Consider the following 21,540-nt stretch of genomic DNA (forward strand, 5'->3'; position numbering starts at 1 on the left):
AAGAAAAGGCGATGAAGTGGTAAGCAGAGTTGAAGAGAAAGGAGATTCTACTGCTTGAAGCTTTGCAGAGGTCAAGCCTAGAAGAATCAAACAGTTCAGCACTTCATCGTTCTCGTCTCTTTCGCACCAACCAAGGCTGCGCATGTTTCTGGGGTGTATCTACTCTCTCTGCGGTCAGTAATTCCTTGTATCGGCGTTGCTCGTGGTGGCGGCGGTGGCTTAAACTTCCTGGACATCTATACTTTTTATTTGTTGGGGTAAGCGTCGGTAACATACAGCTCTATCACGCAGCGCAATTAATGACGACAGTCTTAAGTCGGCTGGAAAAGTTCAATGATGTATTTGATTGCTCCACATGATCTTGATCTAATTACCCGATTGTCGGCGGCGTAGAATACAGGAAGCTGAGGAGCGTATCTTGCTATCGTTGACATCAGTAGGTGCATCGCCACTCTCCAGCTTCGTAATGATTGCATATTCTAGTCAACACCAGCTTTTGACATAGCCCTTAGAATTCAAAGGTTAAAATTTAAACATTCAGCAGAGTGTGAACCGTAGGCAGTCTTCTAGTTTACCTGTTAAGGAAGACTAGGCAGACCTAGAGCACGAAATATACACAGAGCGAAGTACTGCATACATGTACCAAAGAAGCGATGCATTACAGACTACTTACTGGCTGTCAACCCTCGCATCATTTCTTTTCTGACATTTGCCAACTAACGACCGGTAACACTTCATGCTTACGTTCCAAAGATTAGATTGGTTGGAATGGCGTCGCCTCCTACCCAGTTTCTAATTATAATCACACAGGGCGATTTTTTTTTCTTTTTCCTTTTTTTTTTTTTTTTTTTTTTTTTTTTTTTTTTTTTTCAAAAAATTAGTTTTTTCTTTTCCGCAAGAGGTATTCCTACGGTTGTCTTACCTTGGGCTCTGTCTATACGTCGATCGAGTTATCGAAATGCTCGGCTGTCCATACTTGAGGCTCAGCTGAGGTGCGCAACACTCGCCTTGTACACTTACACCAATGGCTGCAACAGAGCCCTTGGCGGCTGCTGCTGGGGATGAAGCTGATTCAAATAACTGACAATAGTATTCACTATTTGGATAATTTTCCACAATATAGAGTAGCCGCTAGAGAAGAACTGTGGCATTCCTTGAAGGACTGCACTACTTCGCGTGCTATTTGTCAGATCTCTCTCATAAGCCCCGCCACGCATGAATACAAGACAGTAATTTTTACGTCGTAACGATCATATTCGATTCAAGATATCTGGAGAGTATTTAACTTTTCCTTTAAAATCAGCAGATCATAGATTCAGACAATTTATATACCATCAGCAATAAAGTGCGAGTTATTTCGGATATGTGTACGTCATAGTGACCATGAGAAGTATGACATCGCAATATCCTAGACTCCTGACCGATAATTGCGAAGGAATGAGATCAATGAAATTATATGGCAGTACAATTCTGTGCATGGCTGTACCACCTACCTAATTGTACAGATCACGGTGACGTGGAAGCCTAAAGCAAGAAACCTTTCTATAAAAGAAGTGTGCCCTAAGATTATACCTTCCACACGCGTCAGCGACCAATTGTCTCAAAAGGTGGGATGACGGATACATCTAATTTCACTGACTGTCTCTCGCATAAAAAATGTCTCGAAATATCTGCATCACGGCCGTCGAAGGCCAAACGGGTTTCCTTATAGCCGAGCTTCTCTTGAAGGAGGGCAAATTCTCCCGGCAGATCAGCAGTCTCACTGGATTAGCTTTGGACCCGTCCTCTGCGCGAGCTCAGGAACTCACCGAACTCGGTGGAAAAGTTGTTCATCATCAACCAGGCCGTGAACGCCTTATGGTGAAGGCACTCAAGGAGATCGGATGCGATACCATATGCCTAGTTCCTCCGGCTCATCGCGACAAGTTTGACATAACGATGGAGCTTGCAAATGCTGCCAAGAAAGCAGGTGTATCCAATGTTCTTCTCATTAGTTCTGCCGGCTGTGATTATGCAGACCGCGAGAAACAGCCACGATTGAGAGAGTTTATCGACATAGAAAGCGCGGTTCTTGCGTCTAAAGGGGATTCTGAAACCGCCCTTGGCCATTCACCTTGCGTTATTCGGTGTGTTTAAACATCACAGCGGTTGGTCCAAGTACACAGAGACTGACTACTTCTAGTGCCGGATTTTACGCAGAGAACTTGCTGCTCTACTCGGAGCAGGCTAAGGCTGACGGTGTGCTCCCACTGCCGATTGGAGAGAGTCATAAATTTGCTCCTGTAGCGTTAGGCGTGAGTATGAGCTTGTCTAACCATCAAACAAAGTTCTAATCAGCCTATCAGGATGTTGCACATGTGGCTGCCCATGTCCTAGCTGGCAAAGGCAAGCATGGGTTTGATGATAAGCATCGAGGCCAAATGATGATTGTTACAGGTAGAACGCCCTTATGTACTGGATGCTGTCAAATGGAAAATCGTGTGCAGCTTGCTAAAGAATACGCACAGGACCTCTGCTATGTGCTGGGAAAGAGTTAGCCGAAGCAGCTAGCAAAGCACTGGGTGCGCATATTGAATTCGAGAACATATCTGAGTGAGTCTCTTGATATTCTACGCTGGTAAACCAAGTTTCTGCTAACAAACAGTGAAGAAACGAAGCCAAGAGAGTGCTCGCCTCTCAAAGCGAAAGCGATGAATCAGAAAAAGAATACATCTTGGAATATTACAGCCTGGTTCGCGAGGGGAAGACGAATTATATCGCCACAACTGCCTTCCATGATGTTACAGGAACCCATCCCACGGAGCCAAATGAGTTTTTTAAATCTTATTCAACTGAATTTCGGCCCCGAAAAAAAGCGAAGCATTAATTTTATCATAACGCTCAGTTTATTTTACAAGTTCAAAACACTGCTGTTATTATGATTCCAGTTACGCGTGCTTGGACAAGGAGTTGGCATGGAATCGTATGAACATGTTGAGAGTTGTCAGGTGTAGATCGATTAAAGAGGATTAGCAGAAAGATCTCAGGACCAAATCGTCGGGAAGCCTCTAAGCCACTCTGTCAGCGAAGACACTACGGTTTGCATTGCTGCTATGACAAAGGGGTGTTTTAGTGATGTTCTTGTGTGTTCCATGTCTCGTTCATTCAGTGTAAAAGAGGCTCGAGGGGTCACTAAAAAGCGAGCTAAATAATTCTAACGTCGGAGAATGCAAAATGCAGTCACAGTATATCAAGAATAACCTTTTACTATCTTCAGGTACATGCTTCCACTAGAAGTAAGAAGGAGGGTTCCCACTCTCGAGGCGTGATCGGAGAAATCCAGATGGAGAGGATATACACTGCTCACCTTGCCTGGATTCTGTCGTGATGGAATAAACCGATAGAAACACGAGGACTATCAAGAGTGATGAGCCGAATGAAACCGCGGCAGAAGCAAGCAGCGCAGAGAAAGCTGACTGGGAGACAGTTGAAGTGCTTTCTGGCTTACTGTGAGACTAAGAAAGAAAATCACATGCAAATGGCTACGAAAAGCACACAGAGCTGAAGTGGATGGATTTGAGGGAGTGGAACGCCACGCGCCCCACCGCACGTCGACAAGGGGAAGTGGAAGACGCCAGGAACGTCACAAGCCAAAGATATGTGGGGAGGGGTTCTAGTAATAAGACGGAAAGATGTATGCTTTCCATTTCATTGAAGTAGAGAGTTGGGCATTTGGAGGTTTCAGTTTCTATTCCGGTAGTCTCGAGGTTGAAGAGAAGGCACAGTTTATTGACAGGATTTTGAGATCGGGAACTAGACAAACCACTGGTAGACATGTAGGCTGGGTTCATCAGCACGCGTATGCAAAGAGGAGGGAAAAGGGGGGAGAAGGAGGAGGGGTAAAGATTCGACATCCAAGGTTTGACGTGGGTTCTGCAAAATTCATGTCTACTGCCACTAGTTCGTAGTCAAGCCTGTAACCATTTAAAGTATATACGACCATCCCTAATAGAGAATGCAGGATCTTGTCTGGTCTTTTGGAATCAAATTAAGGAGAGGCGGACGAGGTGCAAGTAGCAGTTGGCAAACACTGTTTTCATCTTGTAGGTTTACAGAGTGGAATAGAAAGATGTATGTCTGTGTGAAGAAACTCGAGATTTGAGCAAGCTATGCCCGGGGGAGTATGCTTTGATGACATGTGCAGTAGTGTAATTTCTCTTGGTTCAAATGATATAAGAAAATTAAGTCAGGTATAACTAAAATACTTAAGCACACAAAGAAACGTGGTTGAATACATAAGAAGAAAGAGATTCCGTATACTAATCTCGAGTAGGTAAACACACACAGCGTATACATCTGGAGGCCTGTTAGAATATACAATATTTGGCCAAGTGTTCAAGACTTACAACGTACAGAGTGTGCCGTGAGACTAACCAGAGAGCCTCAGAGGGTCAGCTCAGCCGAGACGAGGGCGACAAGACCAAGTCTCAGCTGCCATCCGAGCCCATCGCCAAAGTATTTGTTGGCCGCACCCGTCGCAGTCGGCGAGTTTGGCGCAGTCGGAGTAGTCTTGGTCCGGCTTTCTTGAGCACCACCCCCGGCCGTCTGGACAGCAGGAATAGTTTGAGTGCCCTGAGTGATGCCTCCAGCTGTCTGAATAGCTGAAGCAGTCTGAATATCGAAACTGCTGCCCTCGGCGCTTTGCATAGTCGGCACACCCCCACCTCGCTTTCCAACCAATGTGATATCCGCAGCGTAGCCACTTGCGCCATCTACACTGGGACTCCCCTCGCCTTCTTTAGCCCCGTTATCATCGCAATTGACAAAACCCTCGGAGCAAGTGCAGCTCATGAATGGATAGACGGTCGAGTCGCTGTCACACTGCATGGTCAAGCCGAGAAAGGAGATGTCGTACCCTTGCATAACTTGCGAGAGACATTGGAACTCAAGACTGTTGTCTGCGCATGCCGTGTCTGAGCAGATGGACTGCGTACAAGTGAATGGGCCAGGATGGGCGATTTGGACAGGACCGCCACGATTGTAAATAACAGGAGAAGCCATGGTTGTTTTGTTGTTTCTATCTTGGTGGGTTGATGGTTTTTGGGCGTCGTAGTTGATCTCAAGAATTTATTTCTTTCTCAAGTTGAATGGCAGAACTTGATTTGGAACTGCTGAGTGCCTAGGATGGGATCTTTATACGGCTTCACTCGACATACAATAGCAGACCATTGGGTACACACTGCTGTACCTGACTAGACTACGCCAAGCTGTCTCTACGCATCCTAGAGCTTGGAGCATCATCAGCATCATCATGGCCATGACAGCGCCGCCAATCACGTCTCGTTAGTTTGTCACTCTTCTCTCCGTTTGCTTGCTTAGTGTGAAGAAGAAGAGACCGGAGAGAAAAAGAGAAGTTTTGTCTTTGTTCTAAGCTGTTGCGTTAGTGTCGACGTTATTTTCTTCGATATACACCTGCTTGAGGATAATAAGAGCACTAATGCTATGAAATGCAGCGCCGTTGTTATGTGCGTGTGGCGTATTCTGTGTGCTGATAATTCCGCCAGTCCCGGTTTTTTGCAGACCAATTGGGGGTGTTGACTGCCTGGCCAAACTTTATTATACTTGTGTCGGGACTTCTCTACTAGCAAGGTTGTGTTGACTCAGCTTCACGGCATCGGGGGAATTGAACAGCTATGACCATTTTGTCGCCAGTTGTTAAGTGTCATCTCTCCTTGGCCCGGCTCTCGAATGCAGTTGTAGATTAGAACCCATACTCTTGCATTTCTTTCCCTCACGATATTAGATGCAAGAGGATAAACAACCTGTTATCGTGATGCTACCCTATTATTATACGAAACGAGACTTTCCCACATTTAATGGCCCATTTCATGAGAATATGATCATCGACGTCGATATAGATAGAAAGCATCTTACCATGAACTTACATCTATCTCAACTTATATGAAAGGTACCCAAATGCGCCGTATGCCGATATTGCATCTCCATTTTACAGAATGTTAATAAGCTACGTGAGTACATGACAACGCTCCAACGTGTCTATATAAAGCATCAACCATTAGGAGGAGCCATCCTTTGAATCAAACTCACTTGTTGTATCGCTGCACCCGATCTTACTGTAAAGCTCTAGTATAGAATATTATCAACGCCAGCGAAGATTTTTGTCAACTCTTCAGTCGAGAAACGGATAATAACGACCCGTCCTGAACTGCAGCCGATGGCAACGGTGGATCCTGATATAGCCGTCCGAAGCACCTCAAGTTCCACCGGTATCCTGAGGATATTGTTATTGTTCCACGTAATCCAGCTGTGGTCGCATCTTACGCCAATGCCTGAAAAGCGAGCTGGAATCCGCGCATCAGGCATGGCGGTGCTCTCAACAGCAATAGAGCCAAAATCCGTAAGGATTTGCGAATTGTCGCTTGTAATTGATAGTTTGAATGATGCGGCACCAAGGTAGATGTTTTGCACGCATTCGCCCGTGTCGACGCGCCATAGCCGGACCGTACGATCTTCTGCAGCTGATGCTACGAGCGCCGAGTCTCGCGAGAAAACAATCGCTGTTACATCGTCCTTGTGACCCCATAGCGTCTGCACATGCGCACCTGTTGCGACACGTAGGATTCGAACTGGTCTCCACCGCGAAGCTGATGCTATGAGCGCTGAATCATGCGAGAAGGCAACTGACGAAATATAGCTTTCATGGCCACTTTTCAGCTCTTGCACGCGCTCGCCTGTTGCAGTGCGCCAGAGATAAATCAACCCATCACGGCAACCTGACGCTATCAGTTCGGAGTCATGCGAGAAGGCGACTGCGCCAAACGCATTACGACCCTGCAGGACCTGCACACAATCGCCCGTCTCGATGCGCCAGAGCCGGATTGTTTCATTATTTGAGCTTGATGCTAATAGTGTTGAGTCATGTGAGAAAACGATTGACACAACTGTCCACGTATGGCCTTTCATCTCCCGGATACATCTCCCTGTTTCAGCGCACCAGAGCGTGATTTCCCCACTACCGGCTGAGGCCGATGCCACGAGTGCTGAGTTGTGCGAGAAAGCCATCGATGTGACCCGATCTCCGGATGTTTCTTGTTCTTGCATTTCGCTGTCTGTATCAGCGTGCCAGAGACGGATTGTTGTATTCGCCCAAGGCATTGCCATAAGATTTAAGTCATGGGAGAAGGCAGCTTTACGAGAAAAACCGTCTATCTTTAGCTTTCGTATGCAGTCACCTGTATCAAGGCGCCAGAACATGACTATTCCATCCCATGAGTCTGATGCCATCAAATTCGAATTATGAGAAAAGTTGATTGAAAGGACACTTTCGGGATGGCATTTAAACTCTCGCACACACTTTCCTGTCTCAATGCTCCAGAGTTGGATTGTATCCTCTAAGCCGGATGCTAAGAGTGTCAAGTCATGTGAGAAGGCAGCTGCGCTAATCTTAATTTTATGAATCCTTAGATCTCGTACGCAGTCGCCTGTGCTAACGCGCCAGAGTCGAAAGGTTCCGCCTGCAAAAAATGATGCCAGAAGGGACGAGTCATGCGAGAAGGCAATGGCCTTAATCTCACCAAAATGCTGCAGCTCTTGTACACATTCGCCTGTATCAGTGCGCCAGAGCCGGATTGTTTCATCATTTGAGCTTGATGCTAATAGTGTTGAGTCATGTGAGAAAGCAAGTGAGAGAATGCGCTGTTTGTGGCCTCTAAGTACATGCACACAATCGCCTGTATCGGTGCGCCAGAGCCGGACTGTTTGATCCCATGAGCCTGATGCTAAGAGCGCTGAGTCATGTGAGAAGACAAGTGAAATAATGAACTCTGTATGGCCTCTAAGTACATGCACACAATCGCCTGTACTAATACGCCAGAACCGGACTGTATCGTCGTATGAGCCCGATGCTACGAGCGATGAGTTGGGGGAAAAGACGATTGATGCGATTTCCTCAGTATGGCCCTCGAGAGTGTGTAGCCAAGCAGGCCAGCGCATCGCCCCAAGTGGCTTTGTGAGGATCCATTTTGGCTCTTCGGCGACGAAAATTTCTCTCATTTTACTCTGCGAAGGACTAAAAACGAGTGCTGCTGCATAAACCTGCAATGGAACAGACTCCATCACTCGCTTGTGTGACCGAATGAATTGACTTGCATCTTTGAGCAATTCAGTAAGGTGTTGCGATTGAATGGCCTCCTTTCATAAATCAGCTTTGATATACAATCAAGAAGAAATTTCAACTTACTATTAGCTTCTGAATTGCAAGCCATCCCTCTGACATACCACGCAACAAACTCAGAGCTTCCAGCCAATACAGGTATTTACCTTCCAAGAACTTGGCGATAGCCTCTTCGCTTTGTTGCCTGCTCTCAAGACTCAGTGCCTGCAAGCATCTTGGGTCGCAGTAGTGGTCAATCCAATAGATGCACGAGTAGGTAATTGGCGCCAATGGATCAGGGCTAGGCGAAGAGACCTGTTCGATTGGGAAACCTGGAAGGCGTAGGTTGTACATATCGCGATGTAGTGCCTTGCTTAAAATTTCCAACGATCTCAAAAAGATAATGCGGTGCTGGTACCCAATGCCAGAGGCTAAAAATTGATCAGGAGCTTTTTCAAGCAGAAAATCTTTTGCCGACTGATGTATGAAGTAAATTACGTCGTCTCGGATGGTCAAAAATGAACCGCAAGACCCAATAATGTCTGTCAGCTCGTCGCTTTCAAAATCATCATCTGAGTCTAGAAGGCGGCTTAGTGCTGCTAATGTGATTGGGCGGTATACGACTGAAACAATAGCCAATATCTGTCGGCAAGTTTCCGCATCAAGTGAGTCACGAATATTCTCCATCATTCGCAGGTATAGAGGGTCAAGCCCAGGTGGGTATGATGTCTTGAGCTTGTTAAGCGTATGTCGCTTTTTGACCTTTGGATCACCAAGATCTTGGCAGACTAGAGCCACCCAAAGAAACGTGCCGTGAGCGTTTGACATTAAATGTTGCTCAACAGCATCTTGCGTTGTGCTATCATAGCCCTTTTGCTCAGCCAATTCTTTCACTTTATGTCGGATATAAGTTTGAACAGCGGTGGAAACTGAACTTTCATTCAGCTCAAGGCATAGCCTAACTCCCTGCTTGGGAGTATCAAGATTCTCTTCAATAAGAGGCCAGTTACGGCTTGACACGATCCATTTGGTACGTGACGAATTAGACGCTCGAGAAATAAACTCAAGGAGAAGCGGTAATTCTTTATTGCACTCATCGAGAGCGTCGACAACCAAAATGGCATCATCCAAGCTTGCGTTATTCAACATAGCCATCAGAATCTTGGACAGCGCATCCCAAGCATTGCCGTCATCAAAAAGCTTCTTCCCAGAAATATCATATTTTTCTCGGACGTAAGAAATAAGTGACGGCCGCTGGCTGATTATCATATATATAAGACCTCGTAGCACTGCCGTTGCGCTACTCAGTCGTACTTCGGTAGCCTGGCAGAAGAAATAAGACAAGCAATGTGTAGTAGTAGACTTCTCTATCTCGTCGATGATGCCGCATAAAAGCATTGTCTTTCCTTTGCCAGGATCTCCTTTGATCCAAAGCAGCCTGTACTGAGGATTGTCACACCATCTCTTGAAATCTTCGTGGCTGAGGATCCAGCGATATGAGTCTTTAAGCAAGTTGCCTTTAGTACGCTGTATGCGCGTCTTATCGTCACGGGGGTCCGTCTGGTGCAGGTCCTTTAGGCAATCTCTATTTTCTTTAACTTTCATCATCTCCTCTATTTGCTGCTTGACCTGGATTATGGTCGGCTTGTCTGTTTTTGTATACCGTTCCACCAAGCTTTTAGCGACAGCTGCGGCCGTTGCGGCGGCGAAGTTCTGCCAAGGCCTGTTATTGTGGCTGTCTGCGTAGTTACAGACTCCCTTGACAATAATACATGGAAGCTCATCCCAGACTCCGGCGCCCTCCATCTCAAAGGCTAGGACGCCATAATGTTTAGCGATTCGATCACGATGCTCGCCGGACTTGAGCATTTTATCACTTGAACCGAAACGACCGATGAAGATGGACGGGATCTGAGCCTCTTTATTACCTATTTGCTGCTCAAGCTGGCGTTTTGTTTCAAGACGCTGTCGCGGTATAGAATGCTTGTCATCACATCCAAGTACGTCGCACCCTAGACCTCGAGACTCTTCACATACAGGAGCCGAATACTCGTGACACTGCGCGCAGAGGCATTGCAGCGAAGTGTGGTGCTTATGGCGGTAACTTGCCTCGAATAACTTATCGCTGGCGGTCCCGGGATACTGGTAAGTATCCCTTTTAAGATTTTGAATTTGCTCGAGAAGATCGGCAACCCGCTTCTCAATTAGCTCTCGTCCGCGGGCTGTTTCAAGGACCGCAATCAAACTGCGGATATTCTTGTCCGGCCTCCCCAAGCTATCCTCTGTCGTGTCCTTTACCGCGAAGTCATCAGGATACTGCTTGCCGTAATCGTACTGTATCACAGTCTTGCTGATGACCACGTCACCGAGGAGAATCTCATCGCCAGCATCGGAACTGGGCACGCCTCCACAGATCCCCGTCAAGATTATGAGCCTCAACGCTGGATAGCTCGATCGGAGACTCGCGGTGGCGCTAGCCGCGCTGATTTTCCCCGTATTTGGCAAAAGAACCAGGACGACATCGAATTTTCCAAAGCGTCCAGTGGTGTAAGTGTTCATGTCTCCAATGGCTCTGCCATATTGATCGCCGTTCTCATCCCAGAACTGATCAAAGAGGAGCGAGATGGCGTTGTATTCGAGCGGTCGTGAACAAACTAGAGCGACTTCAAATTCGTCACGGCTCGCAGGCGGGGTAGCCATAAGACAATGTACATGTATTTATCAGGACAGAGACCACAGTGGCACTGTGCTTTGGCAATTCGAAGGGTATGATTCTGCAGCGATCTCGAATATTATAGATATAAAATAATATTCAGAGCATCAGTTCGAGCCAAGTCATTAAGAGCGATGGTCAATAATATCGGGTTTGAGTAAGCTCGAGAAAAAGTTCATGCATATATAACTTTTGGGCATCATCGGGCCCCCGCAGCAAGGCTGAATCTAGTACATGTACAAAGTAGCTCCTATGCAATACATATTCCATATATGCACTTAGAAGGAGGAAGATACAATGGAAAAAGGTATACTAGGTACCTTGCCAGTGTGCCTCACAGCCTCTACTCTTTAGCAAACACATCAGAGATTCAACCACGCGTAGGTACGAATGTGCTTGTGCCGACTGCTGAGATCAACTTATATTCATTACCTTCAAGCATAAGAGTTGTTCTGCCTCTCAGTACTGTTGAAGTTGCATTATTTTGAACGATGAGACGTTGCATTGGAGCTTTTGCCTTTCCCGCATACCTTGTCTAAGCGAGTTCAATCCAATCGGTTTGGTAGTTGAGCGAATATCCGCCAAGTCCAACCAGCAAATTGAAAAATCCTACATTCCGTTCTGTTGAGGAAGAATCCTGATGACTCAACGCGGACGTACAACACCACAGATGTTGACATAACCTTGTGTAATATCGCCTACTCGGTGCGTATTATTTGGTTTCAGTGACTGGAACACACTGCCCCCAACTGGGAAATTTGGGTTCCAGCTGCTAAACGCCACGGGATCCGTGATTAAAACGGGAGCGGATGGACTACAGAGCCTTGATTATGTAATTTCCCCGGCTGGGCAGAACGGCCTTGAACTTATCATTCTGTTTGTCAATAATTGGGCCGACTTTGGCGGCATCGACGCTTTTGCGGCTGCCTTTAGCAATGAAACCACTTAGTTTATTAACATAGCGGCTCAAGCTCAGTATCATACATATATCGGGGCTGTTGTAAGTTGCTACATCAACTCGACAGCTATCTTTGCATGGGAGCTAGCCAGTGGGCCTTGCTGCGCCAAGGCGATACCAGCGTGACAGACGAGCGGACTACAGGCGTATCCCAATATATCAAAGTCGCTCGATCCAAACCATCTCGTAACGTTAGGGGATGAAAGGCTTGACCTCAACACAGGAGATGGCTCTTATCCATATACATATGCTTCGAACACTGATTTTGTCCTTAATATACAGATTAAGTCGCTTGACTTTGGCACGTTTCACCTTTCTGAGGGCTGTGAGCGGAGTTTTTCTTTTTCTTTTTTTTTTTTTCTTTTCTTTTCCTTTCTTTCCTTTTTTCTTTATTCCCTATAACTTGTCTATTGCAATTAACACTTACTTAGGCGGCGAGGCTTACCCTTCGGGAAGCAGTTGGGTGGAAGCTCATACTCAAGCTTGTGGGCGCGAGCAAAATATGCATTATGGAAGAACGTGAGTAAATTGCGCCGGCATTATAGTATCTATATGTGTCAACTTAATATTTACATACCACGAGATGGATCGACGGTTGTTCGCTGCACAAACATGACCCCTTGGCAAAATATCTCCATGGCCACTGCCGGTATGGCTGGCGATCTTTTCTGGTAGTGGGACGAGACCTTTGTTTCTGGTTATCATATTCCGTTTACTGCAGCACGTCGGATTGACAATGCATAGGTAAAGACCATGTCACCACAATTTCCGGCAAAGCCCATCCTCCATGTCGACGACCGTTCATTCAACGACAACTACTTCTTCAGTCTCGGCACCTACTTCCAGCTGTTCCACCCTATGGGGCCAGTGTAAAGACCTTATCCTGGTGCAACATGCTGCACTCAAAGAACTTGCACATATCCTAATGACTGGTGCTCATAGTTTCAGCCATAGTTATAGTTGGATATGCACTTGAGCAATCCAGGTTGTATGTAGTTGCCTAGCAATGGAATAGAAATGCTTATATTTTTACCCTATATGATGGGGCAAATGTGTTTCTGACTCTTTTATTGTTAGTAGAATAATAACTAGCATCAATTAGCCCACATTCTCTATTAGGAACAATTCAACACTTAGCGAATTTTGCTACTGTATGATTTGAAGATGTGACATCATGAAAGAGTGGCATCGTTATGAACGCTTGGCCACCACAAGCCAATTATCTCTGTGGTTACGTTCTCCATTATTGCTTACTTTCAGCTAGCTAGTTACGGAAGTAAGGATCTTACCTCACGACCCATAAAACAATCTTGGATATTCTCTAGCCTGTGGTCTAGAATAATGCTAGTTTAAACTAGAAATGGACTGGGCTGAGATATGGGTTACCTGTCTACCCAAGACAGATTGACAGGGAACCCTGCCAAGCCATACAATAAGTCTTCTTCGAGACAACAAAATAAAAAAGAGTAAAAGCATTCAGGCTTGTTGTATCACATATCGTACCACTGCCTTGCCGTAGCAGCTCATAGAAATTTAATGGAAATGCGATTATGAACCAAATACCATGATGCAAACCTCTTGTTGAGAATTGTCGACATGCATGCAAGGCCGTTATGGGGATCGAGATCACTGTCAGCGATAGCAGCCACGAACTGATTTGCCGTATTCTGGCGCGTGACGTTTTGGGCAAATGTGGGACATGTCCAACGCATCACCGACGCGCTGCATTCAATGGATGAATTTGTTACTTGTCCAGCCTCATGTATGATGCCGTCACATCTCCGCATATTCCAAATATGATATCGGGCACCAACCCACAATTTGGTGAGATAATGAGGCTCACAAATTAGTGATTTTGTTCCTCTTTGGTCCACGTATCAGTGCAAGACCCCCTTCACGATGAGTTGGGTAGCTAGGCATAATATTGGCATGCGGGTTTTTGGGAATGGAAGAAGTCGTATTTCAACCGCTGCGTATTTGGCGCCAATGATGCTGTGGACGTGATGGCCATTCAATATCGTGAGATGGACCTTGCATTTGCATTGTGCCCAATATGCACTCACTGACATTAGCCGGCATTTCAGCTTGGTTCTAGCAAATTGTGAGCTTGTGACTTTGTGCAGCGCGGCTCTTTCCATCGTCATATCTCAACATCTGCGTCACTTTATAGACCGCATGCATGATCCGCCAAGTAACACTTATAAAGAAGCCAGAACCTGCATGAAAGTCGGTTGTGCTACGTGAGTTCAAGACTTTCTTCTAACAAGAGCTGTTGTCATTGAGCGCAGACATCAGCCACAATGGATGACTTGCATATGCCATATACCCATGAAGACTACACCATTGGATGGGTCTGTGCATTACCAAAGGAGCAGTCAGCTGCGATATTTATGCTGGAAGAGAGACATGAAGATCTTCCCAACCCATCAGGCGACCATAATGCATACACGCTCGGAAGTATCGGCAAACATAAAGTTGTCATTGCTGGCCTGCCCAAGGGCAGAGTTGGCATTCACAGCGCAGCAACAGTTGCAACCCGGATGGTATCAACTTTCCCCAACATACGAGTCGGCCTAATGGTAGGAATAGGTGGAGGCATTCCGCAAAAGACTCGGCTTGGAGATGTTGTCATCAGCTGCCCCAGCGGTACAGAGCCGGGCGTCATCCAGTGGGATATGGGAAAGGCAGAGGCCAATGGCCAGTTCGTACGAACAGGGTCTCTGGCTCCTCCACCAACGGCCTTACTCACAGCACTAACGAAGTTCGAAGCCGACCAAATTACAACACGAACTAATATGCTCAGCTATCTAAAAAGCCTAGAGAGCATACCCAACATCCCAAAAAGCTTCCTCAGGCCTGACTCTCTCCAGGACGTCTTGTACGAGTCAAGTTATAGCCATAAGGAGGGAGACGATTGTCGCCTTTGTGATAAAGAAAGGGTGGTCCAAAGAAGCCCAAGAGAAGATGAAATGATGATTCATTGCGGCTTGATTGCGTCTGGCAACCAGGTGATCAAGGACGCAATTCTTCGCGATAAGCTCTACAAGCAATTCAACGACAACATCCTTTGCATTGAAATGGAAGCCGCGGGACTAATGAACGACTTCCCTTGCGTTGTTATCCGAGGCATTTGCGATTATGCAGATTCGCATAAAAACGATAAATGGCAGGATTACGCAGCCGCAACAGCCGCAGCGTGTGCAAAGGCATTACTAAAGGTGCTGCCCTCCAGTGAGGTTGATAAACTTCAACGAGTGCAACGTAAGTCCAAGTCCCATCTGTTGTGGGATTGTATCGAGCTAATACCTTTTACCAGTAACGATATCACCTGGCATCATGGAGGGTGCAAAGAGATACTTATCATTCTGGCGAGGTGAAAAGAAGGACGTCTATGATCCATCAGGTGCGCAATGATATACGCAGTCTACGATTCACCGGATCCTTCATTAATGTTTTATAGCAGTAATGGCTTCTCAAAAAGACAAAGCCGATGTAGAGCTCCCACAGACGTCGTTGCCTGAAGTGTCCAAATCGAGAGACACCAGCCCTGACGTGAAGTCGAGAGATGCTGGTCCCTCCGAGATGCCAACGCAGATACATGCTACCGACACATCAGCACAGGCCGCTCCGACTGAGGTGTCAGCACAAACAAACTCTGATAAGATTTCCCAACCGGAATCAGTTGAAACATGGCTACGGGGAGCACCATCGTCTTTAGCAACGATGCTCCAACACGGGAATGTGGAGGATGCAGTGAGGCGTATCTGCATGGGTCTCAGCGAAATGATGGCTCCCCAAGGGAGAGAAAATGGAACTCAAGGCTATGTTACTGGCGGCGAAAATAGCCATAGAGACCATGGCCGCAGTTTTGAAGGTGAAAGCAGCCACTATACACCTGCATCACCACCTGAGAGGAGTAAAAGTTGGGGCGATACCCCATCTAAAGGTTCTGCGCCATTTCGAGAAGAATATAAGGGCTATGCTTCTCAGCAAAGTCACCACTACGGCAATATTGGTTGGAATTTCAACACAGCGCCATATCCTCCTCGAACTCCCTCACCTTTCCAACCAGATTACAAAGTCTACAATCACGAGCGGAGCCAAAGCTATGCCAATGACGGTACTATTCCTCATGCACCCCAAGGTTTGCCGAGGCCTCCTGCATATCCTCCCCGATCGCCATCACCTTTTCAAAACGAGTACAGGACTGCGATTCCTGAACAGCCTCATAATTACGGCTATAATGAATCTGTCCACAAAGCGCAAGCGCCTCCAAGTCTGCATGTATCTACTAAATATCCGAGCAACAGATATGAAGCTTCAGGCAATGGGGTAAGAGACTACCCATGGTCGCCTCCACAATCGCCGAAATCTCAACCAAATATGGGTCAGGATCGCAATATAAGAAGGGTTAGCGAGCCGGTGACAAACTACGCTATGAATCCGCCAGCATACAATCCTGGAACTGAAGAGGATGGTTTCTTCGGATACAAATATGGGGCTTACTATGCAGAGCCAAGCGCAATCAATCCTGATGAGAGGCAGCGTATTGCCCGTCATAGCCGAGATCGACAACCCTCGCCTGTGTTTGAGAATACACCAGCATATGACCGAGTCGCTAGGAACAATGATGTTGTCTTGGGACATCAACGTGCTCAACTCTCAGCACCAATCCCTGTTCACCCTACCAAAGGGCTGCGAAGCGCTACTCCTATTCCAAGCCAGCGCCCTCCTCTCAAAGCCAAGAGTACACCAGTACGTGAGCTAGCTACTAAAGATAATGAACGGAGCTTGGGGTACAGGAGGACTTGCTGTAACCCAGAGCCGAGCCTCGTGCTCCCTTCTGAGAGACGACGCAGCACTACTCCTAGTCAAGGTAGACAACCTCACATGGTCACAAGCAACAGGGCTCCCTTGGAATTGGATTCTGGACCTTCTCAGCCTCATTCTCGGCCGCCCTCCCGGGCCCAAGCTGTTCCACCTCATGTCATCAGAAACGTTCAGTCACAAAGGTTATCAAAAATACCACGACCGCTTCGGCCATAATGCGCCATACCTCTTTATTTGCCAAGGCCAGAATAAACGTTATTTGTAGCTTTAGAATGACACAAGTATTTTTTGTACTAACTGAGTGGGATTTCGCCCCTGTATATAATAAACGTGAGTGTAGGGTTATAAAGTAGATAGAGAGGATTACTTGTAGATTAAAAAACAGAAAATTACAATATCAAGACCGACAGTTAAGGATCAAGAGAGATCTGTTGCTATCTGACATAGAATATAGCTCAAAAAAACAAATCACCTGTTATGGGAACCAACGTAGAGAAACATTTTGACAATTTGGGTGGCATTGGTCTTTCATATCTGCCTTTACTCATGACAACTCTATTCGTGCATAGAATACTCGCATTATTAATGTGACCAGCTTCGTTTTTTCTCCTACCACTACTTCCGACCTATGTCTAGTAGCGCATTATTGTGAGTAATTACAAAGACAGTCACCGTGATTGGCTTTAATAGGCATTATACATAAATCATTCGCCCTTTTACGTCGCTAATACCACCTGCTTAATAAATACATTTCGCGTGGGGCCAAATGGAGATGAAGTTCTCAATAGGTAATCAACACACCAATGTAATCCCGATGGACGCCCGCCACAACCACAACATATATATCCATCTTGTAAGTAGAACATGGCAAAAAAAATGAGAAAAACATACAACAGCCGGTGTTCGCTGATGGTCACCCACTCAACTACTAATCTGCCGGTTAATGGCTTGTCTATGGGGGAGCAGACGGGACCCCGAATTTTCCACTACCTATGGTCGTATGTGAGAGGAAGCGCTACATGTTCAGTATATATAGCGACATCCAGAGTAAATACACCGTATAGCTAAGTTACAGCAGTGTAATTACTTTAGCACATGAGCAAAAATTCCCAATGTCAAGTTCTGGAGTATTACGGTATCCGTGGCGCCCCATGCGCTCTCAACTCCCTATATAGTCCCTATATAGACCTAATTTACGCATAAAAGTGGTTTCTTCATTTTATATTTAAAAAATAGGGAGGTCTCACGTATATAGTCTGTGAAAGGATATTGATGCAAGTGGTAAACATGCGCCATAAAGAACGGAAGAAAAAAAATGACAAATAAACCCACACGCCTAGGAGACTAATGTTATCATATCCGTCTTGAATGGAGACGAAGCATCATTAAACATTAAAAGGATACAACTATTCATAGGAGTCTAGCAGAAAGGTTCATGCGAGCCCGGACTTAACTTCTTCAGTTTTATTGCTGATTCTAGTCCCTAAGAGGTTGCCCTTGTGATGCACTCCTTGTCAGGGGTCTGGCATCCAGCAAAGTTCAGATCAACTTATGTCAGCAGTATTAGAGGCAATACACACCAATACTGACGGCAAAGCCGCCACCGTGCGTAAATATAAGGTGGAATAACGTACCTTGCGCAGCTGCAAGCTGTGGCGAAAGAAGGCGATCCAGAAAATGAACGGAATATTCGGCGTCGTTCTCCACTTCTATATATTCGTGTTCTCGTCGTCTCAAAGTTGTTACTCTCTAGACATAGCCCGCTAGCCCTACATACGTACTCGGGAAATGATAAAAAGAATCATTGCTCTTGATGCAACGCGTGGTATTCTTATATGTTATATTCACATGTTCGTCTGCTCTTTTGCACTGCAACCCAATTTGGGCAAGCTATCATGCAACATGCGATTAAAATATCTTCGCTGGAACTCGAAACTACAAATCCATTGTAAAATGCCGATGCTTTAACCCTACCCTTACGCTACTACGAATTCTTAGTCCGATCCTTTGCAAAGCGTACCATCACCAAATACACTTGGAAAGTTCAGAATGGACGTGTTGTCCATGCTCCAGTCCTCTTCCGCATCATCAAGTTCTCGAATTCTCGTCGCATTATATTCCCACGTTGGCTCGTTCGACTACCAGACATTTGCATCCTAATATACAAAGCATACAGCTCTACCAACCATTACATGCTGCCATTACACGGAGAACTGATATCTGCGTCTAGCACCGCCAACTGGATTCCTGATCATTGATCAGGATTTCCTCATTTACAACGCTAACATACCAGCCATACCCAAGGCAAGGCAAACCACCCCGGCGATCGAACCGCTTAGATATCTACTAGCACTCGAACTAGTCGGCGAACTTGAAGATCCCGAGGCAGTCGTTTTCGAAGCTGCAGTAGACACGGAAGTCGCTTCAGTAGAAGTAGCAGTTGCTTCAGTGGAAGCAGAATTTGACCCAGTGGAAGCAGGCGCCGAAGAGCTTCCTGTCCCGCTCGTAACGGCTTTGGAGCTTAGAGTGCCGCCAAATGGAGCATTTGGGCTAACACTGTTGTCCGTGTTTGAAGCAGCGGTCCTAAACGAGTCGAGTGTGTCAGAGCCCTGGTTGATGACACCTACCATGCCACCCTGGCAATGTGAATCGACAGCGCAATAGAAGAATATAGGATCGGTGTTGTTAATAGTAATCGAGAAAAACGTCTAGTGAGGTAATCTTAGTTAGCTAATAAAACGGTATGCGTCTCGGCTTCGGTATGAGAAAGAGTAAACCGATTAGGGTGTAAGAGCAAGAGCTCCGATGTTGGCTGACCTCATCACCCATTGGCATCGTGCCGGAATAGAATCCTCCACTGGTGGCGGGAGTACAAGGCTTATTGAAGTTGCCAGCAACAACACTGTGCATCGCATCGAAATGAAAGTCGACAATGTCTCCCTTATTGGCTTTGATGGTATCAGGGGTATATCTAAGTCCGCTCTGGCCAACTTCGACTCTGAAGACAGCAGCAGATGCCGGTACGGCGGCAAGCACGGCCAAGATGGCGAGGTTGAGGCTTGTGCAGTGCATGGCAGATGATTCAAAATAAAGTATGCCTACTTTTGATGGGTTGATTGCTCTGTCAAGGGATGTGTGGCAGTCTCCAGCAATTTATATATCGATGATGAAGCCTTGTATTCCGGGCCAAGAGGCCATTGCCCAGTCTGATAGCTAACATTTGTATTCTCCGACGCCACAGGTTTATGATGCACCGATCATTACATACGTAGTAGCTTTGTGGCGTACGACGCTGTAGCTGTCGCGATTAGCGTTTACCCATGAAGCTGATGGCTTGATAGCCTGGTCAGAATTTCAGATCGTGATACACTGAATCCCACCATGCTTTCCAGCTCGTATAATTCGTCGAATTTCTCAGAAATGGGGACTCTGCGCAGCGATAGCGACTGACACGAAATACCGTAAGCTCCGTAGCCACTGACACCATTTTGACTTTCCATTGGTTCTTTGGTGCAGCATCTAACAGCGCTTCAATGGATGCATTGGTGTGCTATCATTAGCCCGCGAATTGCGGACAAAAAGTCGATCCGACGTCGTTCCGCGACAATATATTGGTTTAGTAACAAGTCTAATAGCGGCAAACTGATGAACGGTACTCCCTTCTCTAATCTCACTATAGAGGATGTGAGGCAGACAACGGCATGCAATTGTGCCGTCTCATTACTACAGAGTACCAGCAAGGAGGACTGCCGATGCAAGGCGGGCGGTTGTGCTTATGCGGGTAGATTGACTTTGTTGCCAAAGCAGTTCTCACGACGGGCACCATAATTGACAACTGCATAGCCATGTTCTCTTGATGTCATTGGTGTGCAATACTGTGAGTAGGTATTACGGGACATATACATATGGAACGGCTGTATCGTTCCTCCGAGTCCATGGCCGTTTCTCCCGGCGCCACAATTGCCAGCCTCGTGGCAGAACCCGTATTTTATAGCCTGGAGTTTGATGGCTGGTGAACTGGTTAGCGGCAGCTGCTAAAGTGAACCTTCAGAAGCGGAGAATATATCTGAACACCGTACAACAAAAGGTTACAGTTGCTACGGCTAAATGGTTTAGTATTGCTATTGAGTTTTGGTAGGTGTCTGCCGCTTTGTAAGCCTTCTAGTAACTTTCGGACCTACCTATTCTTTAAGCGTGCGGTATTAGTTCTGCTTATATAGACCCATAATTTCACTAATCACAGTCAAAAAGCAATCTATGGCGCCTCATTATTGAATATTAATAGAATAAGAGTTGAAGCGGCCTGGTGAATTGTATCTTTTATAGATCGCGGCACAGTGTGAATCTCTTGGATCAAAATGCAAGATGACTACCGTGCCCGAATGCTATGAAAATGCCAGTCTATATATTCTGGTCGTCTGGTATTCATGTAATATTAGCTTTGCGCATTTAGTATACTTTAATCTTCAAAGTGTGATTTCCTCTCTTGGTAGTAAATGGAAAAGTAGTAACTATCCTATACCAAAGAAGGCATAGGTAAATACAGGCTCTGACTTTCAATAAGTTCTCTCACCAGCAACATTTAGCAACGCTATCCAGCTTATCCAGCACTGTATTGGCTCGTTTGACCGCATTACGAGTCGCGCTAATAAGCGTTGCCTTATAATGGACTTTGTACTTGGGCGTCCCGACAGCATGATTTGAAAGGTGTCCATTGAAGGCTGCACCGTATTGTACTCTCCAAGCCCCCTTGTACTATTTCCAACTTAAGCTGCATGAGATTTCATCTTGTTTTGGTATATCGTTACGAGCAGAATTTTGTGGCCTGTGTCAGATACTCGCCAGAGTTTAGCTTCCTCGCAACCAACCACGATGAAACACTCTCTA

General features: G+C 46.1%; 6 protein-coding genes across 6 annotated transcripts; 3 read left to right on the top strand and 3 right to left on the bottom strand.

The window, feature by feature from the left end:
• Nucleotides 1-1,656: 1,656 nt before the first annotated feature.
• On the top strand, nt 1,657-2,866 carry TrAFT101_011393 (uncharacterized protein; the record flags this gene model as incomplete). Its single annotated transcript, XM_024910394.2, has 5 exons — nt 1,657-2,126; nt 2,183-2,294; nt 2,346-2,436; nt 2,508-2,592; nt 2,650-2,866. The coding sequence occupies 5 exons, from the start codon at nt 1,657-1,659 to the stop codon at nt 2,864-2,866; spliced, it is 975 nt and encodes a 324-aa protein (XP_024754987.2).
• A 1,556-nt stretch (nt 2,867-4,422) lies between these two features.
• Nucleotides 4,423-5,040, bottom strand: TrAFT101_011394 (uncharacterized protein; the record flags this gene model as incomplete). The annotated part of the gene is made up of 1 exon (XM_024904830.2): nt 4,423-5,040. One exon carries the CDS (start codon nt 5,038-5,040, stop codon nt 4,423-4,425), a length of 618 nt encoding a protein of 205 aa, XP_024754988.1.
• Nucleotides 5,041-6,123: 1,083 nt separating this feature from the next.
• TrAFT101_011395 (uncharacterized protein) lies at nt 6,124-10,852 on the bottom strand (the record flags this gene model as incomplete). The annotated part of the gene is made up of 2 exons (XM_024910395.1): nt 6,124-8,190; nt 8,240-10,852. 2 exons carry the CDS (start codon nt 10,850-10,852, stop codon nt 6,124-6,126), a joined length of 4,680 nt encoding a protein of 1,559 aa, XP_024754989.1.
• A 1,197-nt stretch (nt 10,853-12,049) lies between these two features.
• Nucleotides 12,050-12,350, top strand: TrAFT101_011396 (uncharacterized protein; the record flags this gene model as incomplete). Its single annotated transcript, XM_066129247.1, has 2 exons — nt 12,050-12,148; nt 12,255-12,350. The coding sequence occupies 2 exons, from the start codon at nt 12,050-12,052 to the stop codon at nt 12,348-12,350; spliced, it is 195 nt and encodes a 64-aa protein (XP_065985379.1).
• Nucleotides 12,351-14,038: 1,688 nt separating this feature from the next.
• TrAFT101_011397 (uncharacterized protein) lies at nt 14,039-17,041 on the top strand. Its single transcript, XM_024909114.2, has 3 exons — nt 14,039-15,084; nt 15,140-15,226; nt 15,287-17,041. The coding sequence occupies exons 1-3, from the start codon at nt 14,124-14,126 to the stop codon at nt 16,867-16,869; spliced, it is 2,631 nt and encodes an 876-aa protein (XP_024754990.1). The 5' UTR covers nt 14,039-14,123; the 3' UTR covers nt 16,870-17,041.
• A 1,885-nt stretch (nt 17,042-18,926) lies between these two features.
• On the bottom strand, nt 18,927-19,725 carry TrAFT101_011398 (uncharacterized protein; the record flags this gene model as incomplete). The annotated part of the gene is made up of 2 exons (XM_024904665.2): nt 18,927-19,361; nt 19,471-19,725. 2 exons carry the CDS (start codon nt 19,723-19,725, stop codon nt 18,927-18,929), a joined length of 690 nt encoding a protein of 229 aa, XP_024754992.2.
• Nucleotides 19,726-21,540: the final 1,815 nt, after the last annotated feature.

This window comes from Trichoderma asperellum, chromosome 7, assembly GCF_020647865.1.
Source record: "Trichoderma asperellum chromosome 7, complete sequence".
In the NCBI taxonomy this organism is placed as follows: Eukaryota; Fungi; Ascomycota; class Sordariomycetes; order Hypocreales; family Hypocreaceae; genus Trichoderma; species Trichoderma asperellum.